Source organism: Photinus pyralis, unplaced genomic scaffold, assembly GCF_008802855.1.
Source record: "Photinus pyralis isolate 1611_PpyrPB1 unplaced genomic scaffold, Ppyr1.3 Ppyr1.4_LG2, whole genome shotgun sequence".
NCBI classification, from domain to species: domain Eukaryota; kingdom Metazoa; phylum Arthropoda; class Insecta; order Coleoptera; family Lampyridae; genus Photinus; species Photinus pyralis.
The window spans coordinates 5,434,213-5,452,691 of record NW_022170403.1 but is presented as its reverse complement, the minus strand read 5'-3'; the positions used below and the strand labels follow the sequence as shown (position 1 = coordinate 5,452,691).

Genomic DNA, 18,479 nt, shown 5'->3' with positions numbered 1-18,479 from the left:
AGCAATTCAGAAAACTGTAACATATAAATGTATAAAATTTTATTGACTTCTAATTTATATCACAGCATAGGTATACATTAATTTTAAAATAATCGCCGTATTAATAAGAGCAGTCTTGTTGACATTAGAAAATGAGATACGTAAATTCGAGTACAATTACCTATTTTATAGTTTACAGTACACAAATTATAATTAAAACTTAAACAACAATAATACACACATTATGATACACATGTAAAAATTACACATATAAGCCGTTGAACTACCACCAGGAACGCATTCTCCAAAATTATCTAATATCTCACTATACTCCTTTTGCATTGTATCTGTATTTTTTAATTTCGGAACGTCTCTCAATTTACTAGTAACATCATGAAATAGAACGTTCGGTTTACCATCAAACAGCCCAAATAATGTAAATGGTGTGGTAACTGATTTAAAGTTTTTACCAAACAGATTATCCATTTGCAAAAACACATCTAAAGTGTCTTTGATCCACAGAGTGCTGCTATTCATTCTTATCATTGCTTGACCAGGGGGCGCCCAACTCAAATGACAAGGTTCATCGTTATTTTCACATAAGATCGTATAATCCCTTGCATCGATGAATGCATCTCTCTTTTCTTTTATATCTAAAAGTAAATACACATTATTTAAAGAAAACACAACAAAATGTAAAAATGTACTAAAGATAAAGAAATGTCACAATCAAACACTAAACTATCCCTCTTCCCCCTCGGTACTCGCATGCAATCTTTGGTACCAACGCTCCCCGTCAGTACACCCTCGATCCTCGAGATTGTTTATAACTTTGTTTTGCTGTCTGTCTGTCCGTGTGCACGATAACTTTTTGTAGAAATGTCTAATCGCTTTGAAAATTGATACACATGTTCTTCAAGGAATAAGAAGGTCGCTATTGTTTATTGGGTATTAGACTAACGTTACAGCCAAAAAAAGTGTTTCTTTTATAATTGTTGTTACAAAGAACATACTTCTGAATGTCCGGTTTTCTGTGTTAGTAAATATTCCTTAAACCTCAGGCAACTATGAAGATGAATAAATAAAGATTACGCATGCGCAACCCAACTTTTGTATTTACGCACCTCCAATAAAAGTCAAACTAATGCTGAATAAAAAAAATTGTTTTGCACATGCGCAATCCCAAATTTATTATTAACGAGCTTTTAGCGAGTTTATTTGTTAAGATATTTAAATGAAATTTTGTATGTAGGCACCTCGAATAAAAATGCCGACAAAAAATTTGTTTTACAAGCTGCTGCGGTAGAATCAACATTCAACTCTTTAAAGTTTGTTACAAAAACGATGTATGTGTGAAGATCTTGAGGTCGTTCAGTATTCAGTTGTATCAGATTTTTTAACTGTATACTACGCAAGAGCTCTGATTTCCTTCAATAGAAACTGAATTGTTTTAGGAGAACCAAATTTACAAGACTTTCTGTTGTGTGTTCAGTTGAGTCTCATATGAGGATTGAAGAACCAAACTAATTGAAAAAATCTCTTTGATCAACAACTCTTCGCCCAAAGGTAGTAACACCAATACTTACACACATACTTTTTTCTTAACCTACAGGATGTCGATTATTTATTGCAAGCTATTGTGAATAGATGCGTTGGCCAATAGTTGTACAGGATAGCTTATTTTTTGGGCTCTTGGAATCTTTTTAGAGTTAAAATGTCAATGAAATGAGATTCCAATCAAAGTGGAACCTTTATGCTTGTAGAAAAATCCACCCCCTCCCCCCTTCAAGAAAGGCAATCTGAATTCTCTTTCGACCCTCAACAGAATTAAATGAGACGCATTCATTGTTTTGTTTTGACATGCCATAACTGCACATACAAAAATTGACAGCGCCATTTTTGTCATAAAAACAAGTCAACATGAAAAAAACAGTGTTACAAGGGTACCCTGTAGTTAGTGACGTATCATCCATTTTGATGTTATACGTGGTAGTTTTTGAATTTTATCATTGCCACGTACGTTTATGCATTCCATTAAAACAGAAAAACGCAAGTTACGCCACTGCACATTTCTTTGGCGCGAATCTAACAATTCAAATTACTGGAGAAGGGTCATAGTGAGTGCACATGCTTTGCTTTTCTTCTAGCAGAAAAGAGAAAGTAGCGAAGTTTTAACTTTTGGTCTCGCTTTTGGTGGTATGTGTTTTGATTCGCAAATATAGATAAATGTGGCCAGGGTAGTTTTTGTTTGCTGTAGATAGCGCGTACGTAGTTTTCTCATGTACCTAGAAGTTTAATTGTGAATGTCGCTTCAATTTCGTTTATAGACACTGGGAGGAATGATATTATTCTGTTGGGACATCCGGATTAGTTTTTATTATTTGTTTGGTGAAAGTTAAGGATCAATTAGCCCATCTACAGGGTGTTTACATAATTTAGGGTAGCGTGTAAATTTTTACAGGAAACTTTTACACAGGCGTGAGTGGTTTTCATTTAAGATTAATATACAAGGTGTTGATACCGTTTGGGTTCTAGATTTCCTGTAAGTAGCTTTTGCTATGGAACTGCTACATGCATTTTATATTTTAACAATTCGCAAGAAAGGGATTTTAAAATTAATTTACGATGTTGTCGACTTATTGTACGATGGGTCTCGGAGTTTCTGTCTCTATTGCATTTGCCTTTGTATTGCCAAAATCTTTTATAAATTAGTAATTGAAGATGCCTTTGTTGAAAAATAGCATAATGGCTAAACCTCAGGCCTCCTGATGGGTATGGTTGCCACTAATGCAATTTGAGAACTGACTGGGCATGTGAATAAGAATTATTCCTCCAGATTCGGTAGGACGCGATTTAGTGAGTTTCTTGAATGATTTTTCTGAGATCTGGCCCCTTTGTTCAAAAATGTTAGAGGAAAGAAAGCCTCACAATGGCTTTGTTTGAGGTCCATAGATTAAACCTTACAATTGATGCTAATATTTTATTATCCTATTACCCTTATTTGAAAGTTTATTATGACAATATAAAAAACAATGTTATTTTTCCATGATCTTCTATTGTGCATAAATGCCAAATGTGGTTATTTTTCAAGACTCTTGAATATTTATGTTATCGGAATGCTGTTATGTTATGGGTCCCTAGAGCTATTCTCGTGTGATTTAGAGACTGCAACCATGAATTGAATTTGGATTTGATTGTTTTTGTTATGTTATAGAACGTTTCTATTTTTTTAATTTCGCCTTCTCAATTTCTTGCGTTTTATTTATGTTGACCGATCCTATAGTGATAGGATTAGTGAATCAGGTTTTTTACTTGACGATTATGTGCCATGAGTTTTAATAGGTTTTGGTGGGAGTTTTGATTTTACGTTTTGAGTTGCCCAGTTGCTTCTCAACAGTTATTACAACATTTAATTTAATTGTAAATAAATATTAAATAAATTCCTAAAATGGCTTCTTTCTATGTACAGTTTTCAAGAAGGCATTATCAAAATTTTATGATGTTATGATGGCACCAAATGTAAAAAAAACGGTATATTGTTAAACAAAGAATAAAATTTCTTTCCAAAAAGGTGCCACGCCCCTTTCTTAGTTTTAAATTTTCGAGATGGTGCTTATAACTCAGAGCTATGTAATATTGTCATAGAATAAATTGTCGAAAGAAGAATAAAATTCGACATTTTTCAAGTCTTTTTCCCCATCCGTATAATAATAATGTGAATTCCATACATATAGACCGGTCTGTTTTGATCTTTGTATATATGGCAGCTACCTATTATTTTGGTGACAAAACTCTCTAAATTAAATTCCGTTAAACCTTTATAATGAAGCACTACAACCTTGTTTTTAAAATACATTTTGGATTTTTTGTCAGTAAAAGATACAAAATCTTATTTCTCAACCCTTAGTAGATACCTATTAATAATAAAATCATAAACATGATAGGGGAGGGGGGACACATCATAGTGTAGAGGTCGAGGTAAAGGCCAATGTTGGGAAAATACATCTTGAGTCGTAATTGATGTTGCTTGCATTTTTTGTATCTTTCGAATAATCAAGTATTCGATAGAAAAGTGCTGTTTGGTTTTTCATTCATAGGTGGTACCCTGGTAGGTATTTAAACAAAAATATCATGATCCAATTTCTCCTCCGTACAGGCACATTTGTTTTGTTCATTTACGATATTGTAATTGTAAAGAATTCAAAGACCCTAATGCAGTGCAAAGCAAATAAATCACCCTGTATACTTTTTACGGCTCAAACAAAACTTTGGAAGTTCCTTTACGTTGTGAAATAATTTTTGAAAAGTTGAATACATGAACATTGTCATTGGGGTAACCTGTGATGAAATAAATTAATTAAGCGCTAATTATGAACCTTTTAGCGCTGTTGGACTAAAATTTTGTGCCCTAATACGAAATATGCTATGTGTCTCAAAAAGCATTATCACTCGCATTAGCACTGGCAACTTCGCGTAGGCGCAGACTGTTACATACATGAATTTTTCCTTACCCTAAGATTAAGCGCTAATTATACGCCTTATTGAGCCGTTAGAATGAATTTTTGGACCCTAATAAAAAATCATTTATTTCAAAAACAATTCTCGTACCTTGGAAAAACGTTGAATATGCCTGTTTTGAAACAAATGCAACGTCCCCGTTTTCATGTGTCAAACATCTCATAGCTCCATACTCCTCATCGTATATGCCCGGCTTACACAACACTTGCAGATTGGGTGATCCATTTGTTGGAAAATTGGGTACACAACTGTCTGAAAAGAATTCGGACATTCCCTGATTAAATGGGCACGTTGTTAAAAGTTGTTTAGAATTTAGAGCGTGTACTACAGAATTCCATGCTACACCATCGTATTTTGGAAAGCACGCTCTCTTGCCGCGTAGACCTTCAAAAGACGTTATACCAGAATTAGCTCTGACTACAGCAACTGTTACGTATTTTTCTTCCTCATTTGCTACAGTTTCATAAAATAAGGTTTTTAGTTTGTAAGACCTAAAAATGGTAAAATTAGAACGATATACGCACAATCAATATATTATTACATTTTGGCTTCGTTCACCATGTCCGCAGAGACTGCAACAACGTCGGCCAAGTTGTCGGCAACACCTTGCATACAGTGGGTTTTATTGTCTGCTTTTAAGCAATCGACATCGGGCTCAATTCCATATACATTGGATACTTCCCGTAACCACGAACATTTTGCATTTTCCAAATTGGTTGTTGTACATATTCGTATCGTGCGAGGGGGATGACAACCAGGAAAGCTGTTGGCGCTCAAAAAGCCCTGTGCTCGTGACAAGTAACTTTCTATAGCTTCTATAGGCTGTACGGCTTTTATTGTTAAATGATATGTTTCTATCAAGTTCAGTAGAGCAGACTGCCATGAATTGTTATCTGAATGGGAAAGTGACGAGATGAACTCTTGAATCTCCTGTGCGCTAGTCCTAAGACAGTGATTAATTATAATCCCATATACATATACTTAGACCATCATTTACCTCTTACTAGCAACTACCGGCCAAGGTTTAACTACCCAAACGCACGGCTTTGTTGTTGAATTTAACGGTATCGTAGTTCCATCCTCGCATAGGTAACTGTACCCTTCAGTACTAGCTAGAGATGATCCTGGTGTTAATCCAAAATGACTGCGAACATCATCCAATCGTGCCCATGTAATATCTCCCACACCATCAGTCAGACATAGTAATGGGCCACTACGACCCCAATATTTATCATCCGTAGAGCACACGCCTGGAGAATTACATAATCCGCAGAGGTTTGGGTATTTGCGTTCTGCAATAACAGTTAAGTTCTGTGTTTGTTTAATTAATGAACTTACTTAGTTGTGAATCTAACGCACGGTCATTTACCCATGGACCAGCCTTACATGCGGATTTGAAGTATTTTGAAGATGAACTTATTCTGTTTTCAGTTAAACTTAATAGTGGGTTGCAAGACTGAGGCACGGTTGATACTTCCAAATACTTAAACGTATGAAATGAAATGTTGACTTCTCATTTCATTACTTACATTAGCAAGGATCTGAGTCCAATCAGCTTCGTATCCATATCCAGGATGACATAATCGTTTATCGCGCAGATCATATCGGGTTTGTATGCGCGCCTCATCATCAACGACAGCAACAACTTCATACTCAAACTCATCTGTAAATGTATAAAAATGTAAGAGTTAATTAACACACATGCACACTTCACTAACCATTTGTGTATCTCATCTCATTTGTGACAAGAACTTCAACTTGTAGATTACTCGCGGTTACTAGATCTTCGGCGCTAAATACTGAGAAATCAGCCTTTCCTTTTGATATCCGTCTTAAACAGTCCAGCCTGAAAAGCAAGATGGATAATACTGGAAATGTGAGGAAACTACAACAGTAGGTAGGTACCTGTCTAATCCTATAACACATTCCACTTTGCTATCCGGGCCATCCAAAACGGGACAAAATTTGGCAGCTTTGCGAAAACTTCCACGCCCATCCACGACACATACTTGATCTGAAAGATATTAAAAGTGTACTCCAATGCTACAAGATAGGTGAGTAGGTAAGTACATATTCTTAAATATATTTCTGTATAGTCTCGAATTATATGATTTTGTAGGTACATGGCACTCTTTGTCCCGATATCATTAGGCCTTTGTAAGTCTAAACTTTTGGTTCTGAGTTCACTGTTGTGCAGCAAAGATCTATAAGGTTGAATAGGTTACTTTTTCTTACGCGCTAATGGAAGTGGGACCTTTATGCTTGTAAAAAAACTCGCCCCTTCCCCGTCCTCCCTTCATGAAAGGCCCCCCTGGTGAATTCGCTTTCGGAATATCAACCCTCAACAGAATCCAATGAGACGCATTCATTTGAGATTGGAGAATAAATAATTCATTGCCGCCATCACATAGTTTAATTGATCATATAGTCTACTATATGAACTCAAATCAAATAGTCTATATAAGAGTGCAAGTATATCAGGTTGTTTTGTACTGCTGTCTGTCTGTTTAGTGTTTGATTGTGACATTTCTTTATTAACGATCCTCGAGAACGTTTATAATTTTGTATTGCTGTCTGTCCGTTCGTGTGCCGATAACTTTGTTTAGAAACGTCCGATCGCTTTGAAAATTAGTACACATGTTTTTAAGAATATAAGAAAGGTCGCTTATTGTTTTTCAGTTACGTATAGACTGACGGGACAAAAAGTTATAGCCCAAAAACTGCCTGAACCTCCAAAAAGGGGAATCTTTTATAATTCTTGTTACAAAGAACATATGAATGCTCGGTTTTCTGTGTCAGAAAATATTCCTTAAACCCCAAGAAACTATGCAGATGCAAAAAATATTGCGCATGCGCATTCCAACTTTTGTGTTGGCGCAATTCAATTTTTCTGTTTGTTAAGATATTTAAATGAAATTTTGTATGTAGGCACCTTGAATAAAAGGAACACTTTAAACAATGCTAATACCGTATCAAAAATGATGCGCAATCCAATTTTAGATTATGTAAATGAAATGTATTGAGGCACCTCGAAAAAAAGTAACACTCATACCTATTCAAAAAATGTGTTTTAAATGTTATGGTAATCTGGTGGGACAGAATCAACCCCTTAAGCTGTGTTGTAAAAATGATGGATGCGGGAAGATCTCGAGCGTCGTTCGGTATTCAGTTGTATCAGGTTTTTATATCTATTTTTTTTTTAAATTTCGTTCAATAATAACGAACTCTAATTTTCACTAAATTTTTAAACAGAATTTTAATCAGCACATAAAACATCAGTTACGCTTTGCCCATTTTTAGTCATGCAATAGTTATCCCATGTTTTTTATAGTATTGTGGTGACTACGGCTGCGCGATGATAGAAATTCACTATCGATTATCGATAATAAAAAAATATTGATATAATATCGATTATCGATATTATCGGATACTGACATTATCGATAATTTTTTATTATCTGTAGTATTCATAGCTGCAGGCAATTCACCGCGAGACATATTCGAGGGAAAATGACTGTGAGCCGCGCTAGACCCAACATACGTTTCGATTGGGTTCTTGAAATCTTTCATAGTTAACACACCCTTAATAGTACCACCAAAAAGGTTGATCTGGTAAAACTGATTCGAAGGAAAAACCATTAAATTCACGAAATGATCTTCTAAATAAGCGAAACAATCTCTATACGAGTTTCAATGACAAAATATAGGTACCTCTAAGGCATAACTTGCATTAGTAGTTGTATTGTAATGTAGGTAATTAACGCGGAATCTAATTTTTTTAATTTGTTAGAATATTTAAATGAAATTTTGTATCTAGGCACTTCGAGTAAAAGTAATGCCAAATCAAAATATTTCTTTTGCGCAGGCGTAATCCAATTTTGTTGTGTTAAGATATTTAAATGAAATTTTATATGTAGGCACCTCGAATGGAGGTAAAACTAATGCCAAATCAAATAAATTTGTTTTGCGCATGCGCAATCCGTTCCGACTAAAAATACGCAAAACAATTATTGCGCATGTCCAGACCCACATTCGTTATTTGTAAACTAATTCTTCTAAAATTGTAGGGTAGGATGATTCTTATAAACTGAAACTGAAGTAGCACGTCAAAAATGGAATGCCCATATGCAACGCTATCTTTCTTATTTGTAGCCGGATTTTTACGATATTAACAGAATTTGCATCTTATACAAATGGGAAATAAATGCAAGTGAAAATGAGCTTTTTGTAAATCGTTTACGATTACTTTTTTTAATTTGTTTTTATTTGTTAAGATATTTATATGAAATTTTGTATGTATAGGTACCTCGAAGAAAAGTAAAACTAATGCTGAATCAAAAAATTTGTTTTGCGCAGGCGCTATTTCAAATCTTTTATTTTTTTTAATATTTAAATGAAATTATCTATGTAGGCACCGCAAATAAAACAAATGCAGATTCAAAAAATTTGTTTTACAAGCTATGCTGATTTGGTGGAATAGAATCAACCTCGTAAAGGTACATTGTAAAAATGACGTGTGTGTGTGAAGATCTCGAGGATCGTTCGGTATTCGGTTGTATCGGATTTTTGGAATAGAATTAAGCGATCTTTCATATGATCCAAACGCATTCAACGCTGAACAAGTCCTAAATCTGAGCCTATATATACTTTTTGGGGTGACAGTAGGAGATTTATAACCTACAACTCGTATCAAAAATTGTCCCGTGTTAATATCGTATTATTTTTTGTGAGCAACTGGACCTAATGTTTCTTTGTTAGTGTCCTGAAGTTGATTTTAAATAGGTATGTAGTTGCTGCATGTTCGTTGGCGTATTAGTAAGTACCTACCCAGTTAGGTACATTTGCTGTCATTGCTCTCTCTTTAGTTGAATCAACTTGAAGGAAACCAGCAAACATATCAACAGAATAGAATGATTGGCACACTTTTGGTGAAAATTTGGGAAAAAAATGATGTACCAGACACTGTGCGTGGCATTCTTGAAAATAATAAAATATTATTTGAAAATGAACAATAAAAAAAAGATATCCCTCAAGTCCTCATCCTATTTTTAAGTTTTAGAAGTCCTTTTCAGACCCATTAATGGGGGGTTATTGTGAACCAGCAGTGGAAACCCAATGTATAAAATATAGGTACCTATGCTCTTTCAACATAAGCGCTTGGAGTGCTTCTGCTGTTTGTATTTATATGTACTATCATGTCAAGACATTTAATAATTCAACAATAAATCTATTCATTCAAAATAAAAATAACGAAGTTGGGGATTATGTATTTCTAGTGTAAGCGGAAGGGATAAAAAATGAAAATCTTTCTTCTAAAATAACCATTTCGAATACCTCACATATTAATTCACCAATAGTTTCTCAGGTCATCATTTAAATCAATTCAACTGGTCGCTACGCTAAAAATACATGACAAGTTTGAAAATTAGCATTTGATTAATAGATAATGAAACATCTTTACATTCTTTACAGAGAAAATAAAACAGTGTGCGCCTAAATGATTAATATTTAAAAATTTTAAGTATGACGTATCCTTGAAAAGTAATATTCACAATTTATTAACCTGGTAACACTTTAAAGATATTGACATTCGCACACATTGTCGCAAAAAAATGGAAAAGACGCTGCCAATTACCTACGTGCGAAGGTGATTGGACTTCCCCGATTTGCAAAAAGAATCATCATATGGTAAATACCGGTGAGAATTTTTCTATTTACCTGCCAGCAGTCGACCGTTTGGTTTTTTTAACCCAAACTATTCTAGTAACTCTTTATATCTATTCGTTTTTATCCATTGTGACCATGGTGATATCTTTGAATATGGAATAGGAGCTCCGAAGATTACCTAGGTATAACCTATTATATAATGTTTCTTTAATTGCCAATTAAGTTATAAATACAAATAATGATTTTTATTCATGGAAAATTTCATTTTTCAATTCAAACATAAACAAGTTAACCGAAATATCTACACGCAAACATGCATTTCGAGGCCCATTTTTACCCTCACCCTCTCTGAATTAGATAACAAAACATTTGTCAGTTTGCACAATAGATTTCTTGATTAATAGGGTAGGCACCTAATAATAGTACCTACAACCTTACGATTTTGCCGTGAAGATGACCTTAGATTAGAAACAGAAACGGCGTGTAACTCATAGCTCGTACATCTGGGTACAATGATGCATTCTCTTCAAGTGCCACGTGTAAATTTACCGGCATGTACCTAATTTGTAATTATCCAAAAATCCAGTTTCTAATAATTGTGACATGACGTGTGTTATCCTGAGTGAGGTAAGAATATAGGGACGTGGGATTCATAAACATTGAATTCACTTACACCGGCAAAAATTTGTGATGATGAACATATCGGATACCTATTAATGTACCCTATTACTGTACAAATTTACGGTTTGGCTTGACTTGATTAAAACGAGCGTGATCATAACAATTAAAAAAGTTTTCGCCCTAAGGCGAGTAACTTCAGCGCATTTTCCATAAATTGATCAATACTTCCCCAAAGGTCATACCTATGTGCGCTGTTTTTCATTACTAGAGGCCTATATGGTTAAAATTTTAAAGAAATATCTTCATAAATAAGGAAGTTGACACTTACTGCGCAGTTGATATTGCGCGTCCTGCGCATGCGCTTATTTATCTGATATTTACAATATGCAATATTTGATTTTACTATAAGCATCTTTGGTTAAAATTTCAAAGGAATATCTCCATAAATAAGAAAGTTGGCATTGCGCAGATGCGCGCATCTGATTTTTACTATATGCGATATACCTATTTGCCTTTACTACAAATATCGGTGATTAAAATTTCAACAAAATATATTAATAAATAAAAAAGTTAACATTGCGCAGCCTGCGCATGCGCAGTTCAATCGTCAAGATTTTCCTTGACTCAGGTGCCAGAGCGATACGCTACCGAATGCAAAAAGAACGAACTAAATATCTTGAAAACTGTAGGAGTAGTTAAGGCCTCGGACAGACGGACGGACAGAGAAAGTGGTTGCAATAGCGCACCCAACTTCGTTGGAAAATGCGCTAAAAATGAGTAAATTTTATCATCGAGAGAGAACTGTGCGAAAAAAATTCCATCTGTCTGCCTGGTCCTCGTCTAATTCAAGAACAAGTTAAAAAAGTAATCGTAAACGATTTACAAAAAGCGCATTTCCACTTGCATTCATTTCCCATTTGTAACGTGCAATTTCCATTAAAATTTCGAAGAATTGGTTCACAAATAATGAATGTGGGTCTGGGCATGCGCAACAATGATTTGCGTGTTTTTAGTCGGATCACTCGGATCGAATGGCGTATGCGCAAAACAAATTTATTTGATTCGGCATTAGTGTTACCTTTATTCGAGGTGCCTCCATATTTCATTTAAGTATCTTCGCAAATAAAGAAAAACGGATTGCGCATGTCCAAACAAATTTTTCGATTCGATATATCTTAACAAAGGAAAATTGGATTGCGCAAATACAAAAGTGGGCAAAGCACAACCGACAGACAGACAGATAGACATCAATACAACATTATAAACGATCTCGGGGATCGTTAATAAATGGCAAAAGTGTAAAATTATGGTACAGGAAAAACAGGTTTTTTACCATAACTTTTTTCCTCGCTTTTTTCTTGCACGATTGTTCAGAAATAATAATCAAAACCATTCGGTTTAGGCGTATGACATATAAAGATAAGTCTACATTTAAGTAACATGAATTAAAAGAAATTACCTAACAAAAACGGGTTAATTCTGTCCCACCAGATCAGCATAGCTTGTAAAACAAATTTTTTTGATTCGGCATTAGTTTTACTCATTGAACTATATACTCGTTACAGAGTATATAGTTCAATGGTTTTACTTTTGAGGTGCCTAACTGCCTAATTACAAAATTTCGTTCAAATCTCTTAACAAATTTAAAAAATTGGGATTGCGCAAATACATATAAGTTGGGTTGCGCATGCATAATGTCGTTTATTTTTGTAAATAGGGATCGAAGGTTCTGAAACACAGAGTATGATTTGTGGAAACAATTTGGAAAAAATTGAAGTTGCTGAGAATGTTTACGACAAATGTAATAAGTTGGTCTTCCGACCATTGGCGGCTGGTCCCAAAGGCACAGAGGCACGTGCCCACTTAATCACCAACATAAACTAATAGATTTCAGCACGTCTTCCACAATGGAGTATTGTCAGTCAAGCCAACTATCTGTAATTAGGGGAGTTCCCCAGGGGTCCATTCTCAGACCACTTTTGTTTTTGATTTATTTTAATGACTTCCCTAATTACATAAACTAGTATGCGGATTGTATTTTATTTACGGACGACTCTGGCGTTAGAATGGTTTATACCAAACCAATATTAAAACTTAATGAAACCAAATCGGAAAACCTGATGCTAACTCTAAGACATCATGCATTTCACAACAATGCTTCTGTAAAATGTTTAGGTGTACATATTGATCCTGTCTTATACTTTGGAGTACATGTCGATTTTATTTGTAAAAAAATTTTTTTGTATATTAAGCTATGGTATCTTAGTCTGGGGAAATTGTCCTGCAGCGCGAAGAGTTTTTGGTCTGCAACGACGTGCAGTACGAATAATAAATGACCTTGGATATAGGGATGATTGCAGAAAGACTTTTATTCATCTAAAAATATTAACCTTACCATCACAATATTTGTTAGATAGTATTATGTACACGAAAGATAATCTTCATCAATTTAAATTGCAAAGTGATATACATCATCATTTCACAAGTTCCCGAACAACATAAAGCAGGCCTTCCACGTGCATTCATTTAATCGAACTTTGAATTAACGCCATGTCTTCGAACTTGGACCAGAATGTTGAAACACCACTTCTATCTCACTTATGTCTTAACTCCAGGAGCGACAACATCCACGCGCGCGCCCAGCATCGCTCCACGCCAAGAATTTAGGATTGGCAAAACTCTTCGCTCCGCACCAAGAACGATGCAAACTTTGCGCGTGGAAGGCCTGCTTTAGGCCAAACTATTGCAGTTTAGCCAGACGCAAAATGGACTAGTGTACGTCTCCCAAAAACTCTTCAATCATCTTCCAACGCAAATAAAAGAGTTGACTAGACTACAACTAATAAAAAAGAAATTAAAAGAAATACTATTAAAAAAAGCATATTACGCTATTGAAGAATTCAACTGTGAAAATATATCTTAGTAGTCTTATATGAAATCTGTCAATTTATTTTATTTTTAGATTTCATTTTATATACACTTACTCGTGCCTTGATGCTTATCAGTTTTGTATATTCGTCCCATCATATGTCGTTTGTTTTTTATTACACCCTTGTGTCACATATATGATAAGTGTAAGCGTAAGCTAAATTATCATTATTACTTTATCTAAATCAAAATGTTAATGTGTAGTGTACGTCCATAGTTCGCATATGTTTTTAGGCTATTTATATTTATTGAAAATTTGTAGTTTATATCTTGAATTTTGCTTTTCTACATTTACGTTATTTACATTGTACGAGTACATTATTGACATGTCAAAGCCACATTTGGTACTTCTGACAATAAATGATTTGATTTGATTTGTTCATTATTCGACAGGTATAACAGCCTATTTTGCCCTCATACATAGCGACTTGTCTTTACTTGTGCTATTAATGTTTGGGGTTCAAATACTATCCAACTACTCTATAAACTATCCAAATAAACACTTTATCCGTAACATATACACTCGAGAATATACTGGATATCTACCGAGATTCCCGCCTCGATCGAAAATATTTTAGCTAAATTAGCCCTTCATTTATTCGCATCAGTTCCGCACATAACAATAGGTATACTCAACTCATCGTTGGACACCCTGTATTGGTTACTGTCTCTGATTAGAAATGATTAATTTTCAGGTTCAGCACATCGTTTGAATGCCAAATTACTGCGGCAATTTCATTAGGGAAGTGGTCACACATTTCGCAATGAACTAGGAAACGATATTAATGTAATGGTATTACGGAACAAAGGTGGCCCAGCATAGATAGGTGTCGCACACGCCCCCAGAATTAGCAAACTGCTAGGACAACAGTAAAACCACAGATTTAAAAACACACCGTTGAGTGATTTAATTACTCAATGAACACACGCAAATCATTTTCGCCGAATAACTCCGCGAAAGGTTATCTTCTTTTCGAAAAATGCTTGATATTATCGAAATGCCTTCTTTGTAAATAGTTTGTAAACGATTTCTAGCGTATTCAATGTGTTGTTTAGCAATAGATTGACAAAATGATTTGCATTACAAATTAATTAATACACTGACGATATTAAATACTTAATTAAGCAATACCAAAGAGTAATTATTATTAGTAAGTATTCTTTGGAAATACTTTAATTGCACTTGTACAAAAAATATGTCCTTATGAGTGAAGTCTTCGTCCGGGGGCCTTGACTAAATAAAATGTTATTCTTATTACCTGACGGTGTTACTTGCGTACTTAGGCAAAGTTGATTACCTCGAAAATTCAGTCTGACTACTGGTCGTAATTAAGTAGGTAGTCTGGCGGGGTTTACCTTTTAGGTCGGATTTCCCCTCCTGGCCGTTAAAGAAATAGATCACCATCACCCTTTGGAATAGGTACCGGAATAGTATAAAAAATTCAGTAGGTAATCGAAATGTTACGACAGCTAAGATCATTTAAACATGTGGATTTTAGTGCGTGAAAGTGTTGACATTTCTGAATAAGTTTATGAGCTATTTTGCCTGCCGAATTAACTACAGTATAGTATTGCTATAGGCCCTTAGTAGCCCTCTGAAGAAAGTGCGTAACTTAATTATTAGTTTTAAAATGTATTTAATAACTTTCGTATCGAGAAAAAAAGAAAAAGGCGGACTTACATTTTGTTCGACATTCAACAGTTGATAAACAGACGAGAGTTGCGATAACACACGCGATTGGGAACTTATTGTATAAAATGTACATTGCACTTGTTTGTCTTGTGGTCTTCACAACACTGCGCGTTACGCCGATTACCAAAATCCTTAATCTCTCTCCTAGCAAATCATCTGCTTAAAGCGATATTTGGGGCATCCTCAAGGACGCGCAAGTAAACATTACGCCTCTTTTTTTGGGACTTTCCGGATGGTTTATATGCCGTAGTTTTGTACAAATAAGTACATTTCTTATTTTCTCGTTTATTAATTTAATTTATTTAAACGATTAAATTGTAAAAGGTAAATTATCCAAAATACCTACCAGGAATTAGATATACAAGCGCAGCTGTATAAATTTACGATATTTTCATAGGTACATGTAAATAATAAATTTAATTAATTACGTAACTTTTCGTTAAGTTTTTAAATAAGTAATTTATGTTATCCTTGGTTGGCACCTTTTGAGAATCATAAAAATTGTAATTTTGAAAATTCCGTTATATTCGCGTTATATCCGTGCGTCCAAAGATATAAACACAGAATTTTATTTTATTTTTTTCCAAAAAACTAACGGCTATCTATGCCTTTTTTTGCTGCGCCCTTTCTGATTTTGCAAATCCGTTGCCACAAATCCTGCTCTAACATGGTGCACCCCTGCAAAAGGAGTGTGAAAAGTGAAAACAAATTTTCATCTCGACAAAATTTGGTGTCTTGAGCTCTTGACAACAATAACGAATGTGAAATTAGTTTTCGGTGGAACATGCAACACACAATACAGCAGACATTCGTCTTCGCTTACGTTTCGTCTGAAAGGAATCTATCTTGCAGTTTATTGAACTACGTTCATTTTTTTCAGTTACTGGGTTACTTAAATAATAATAAAAACATACTTATCCGATACTTTGTAAATGTGTTATTTACTATTTGTTTACTACTATGCGATCAAAAATGAGTTGCTTTCGAGTCACCTTTGAAATTTTTGTTTACATGGGAAATGAATTTCCAAAGGCGACTCGACAGCAACTCATTTTTGATCGCCCGTTATATCGTATACCTAGAGACTGTTACGACAGGCTACCATTATCTTAGATTGCTCAAATGTTGAATTCTCAGAATGTAAACAAAATATCTTGACCTGGATGCTTTCAAATCAAAAAATGAAAGATTACAAAAAAAACACAGTGGCTATCTTTGTTTGGTTAATCGAAGTTTGGCGCAGAAGGAACGTAGCTACGGAATCGATTAAATTCAATATGATTTCGCAAAAGGAAAAACAGCAATTTAACAAATTCTGAACGGAATTAAGAAAACAGATTCCTTGTTGTGTATTTAAATGGAGGTATACGCCATTAAAACTAAAACCATATCGAGATACCTCTTCCCATCAGGTTGGCCTTTTCTCTTCCATTTTCCAGTTTTATCAATAGACGTAAACCACGGTCACCTTATTATGAGCGGTCCGGCGTTCTTTGGTGCCCAATTATGAATTATCATCCACAAGTGCAATGCGTCGTACGTCACGTCATACGTGTTGATTCGGTGTGCGGTAAATTCGCCCCGGAAGACTCGCCCCGGTAAATTCGCCTTCGAAAATTCGCCCCCGGAATATTCGCCCCCAAGTAAATTCGCCCCCGGAATATTCGCCCCCAAGTAAATTCGCCCCCGGAATATTCGCCCCAAGTAAATTCGCCCCCAACAAATTCGCCCCCGGAATATTCGCCCCGACAAATTCGCCCCCGTAGCATTCGCCCCATAACATTTATTAACCCTCGGAAGTAATAGGTTGGTTTAAATTAATTAAATAAATATTTGCAAAAATTACGATATTTGGAACTCAATACGGCAAAACTGACAACTCGAAATTGTTCATATTCAATCGTCTCTCACCCGTTAAAGGCTGATACAACGGTTCAACGTCAACCGTATGTTTACAATACAACGTCAACCGTATGTTTACAATACATTTTACAACAAATTGCGTTTACAAAGGAGTCTAATTACTCAGCCATTTATGGATGTATTGAAATGTTTTTGGCATCAATGTATAAACAGAGGATGGTTCTTTCTTTAGACTTACATTTGAAAATTGGTCCAGATTTGATGTAAATTTGTGTTGAAAAACACCAACATTGATGAAGTTTGCTGAAATATCAAATCATAATTAATATAATCTAAAAAAATCTAACTCGAAACATCCCATTTCTTTAAAATATAAAAAAAAAGTTTGCTTATATATTTATTAGTTAAGTAGCAATTAGTCTGCTACGGTACTCTTGTACTTGTTCCAAATTCAGCCCGTCGGATCAGCCTTAAATTTGAGAATTTTTGTAAAAAATGTGCAAATACCATAAGAGTTTTAAAATGTCCAAAGTATCCACTTGAGATCAAAAAATGTTGAACGTTGACCATTTACCAAAAATTTAGATCTTAAAAAGACAATGAATTTAGTAAGTATATACTTTGTGTCCTACTATTATGTATACAAATGACAATACAGACACGTTTTTATTACTGATGCCATAAGAGTTCCTTTTTTGCTGTTGTCAGTTTGATTTTCAGATTTTTGTATTACGAAAGGTGAAATATTGTGTTTGATTTACAATAAAATGAACTCTTCGTCTATTAGGATTGTAATATTTAAAATCTTAGAAAATCGTGCACAAAATTCTTTTTTTTAAGTAAATCTAACTACCTAATTAAAAAATAATACAAAACTTACCAGCACCACATGAAACCGATCTTCAATACTCAAAACTATTTTTTCACACGAGTTTATAACAAACTCAAAATCAACACAGTTATTACAAAAAAAATTAAAATTAAACAAAATTCATTTTATGAACTGCTGGCTCTGTTACCTCCGAGGATTAATAAATCTTATGGGGCGAATCCTACGGGAGCGGAATCGCCGGGGGCGAATCTTCCAGGAGCAAATTTGTCGGGGAAGAACTTGCCGGGGGCGAATTTTCCGGGGCGAATCTTTCTGGGCGAATCTTACGGAGGCGGATAGTCCGGGGCCAATGTCTTGGGGGCGAGTTTTCTTGGGGGCG

At 34.9% G+C, this 18,479-nt stretch overlaps 1 protein-coding gene and 1 long non-coding RNA gene across 2 annotated transcripts; one reads left to right on the top strand and one right to left on the bottom strand.

Moving 5' to 3' along the window:
- Window positions 1-24: 24 nt before the first annotated feature.
- Window positions 25-15,537, bottom strand: LOC116163159 (transferrin-like). The gene is made up of 9 exons (XM_031477009.1): window positions 15,394-15,537; window positions 6,403-6,511; window positions 6,216-6,343; window positions 6,027-6,160; window positions 5,836-5,980; window positions 5,495-5,789; window positions 5,039-5,440; window positions 4,588-4,988; window positions 25-632 (listed from the first exon to the last, which is right to left on the bottom strand). The coding sequence occupies exons 1-9, from the start codon at window positions 15,476-15,478 to the stop codon at window positions 193-195; spliced, it is 2,139 nt and encodes a 712-aa protein (XP_031332869.1). The 5' UTR covers window positions 15,479-15,537; the 3' UTR covers window positions 25-192.
- Window positions 15,019-15,837, top strand: LOC116163160. The gene is made up of 2 exons (XR_004143684.1): window positions 15,019-15,157; window positions 15,212-15,837. It is a non-coding gene; the product is annotated as an uncharacterized LOC116163160 (long non-coding RNA).
- The last annotated feature ends 2,642 nt before the right edge of the window (window positions 15,838-18,479 follow it).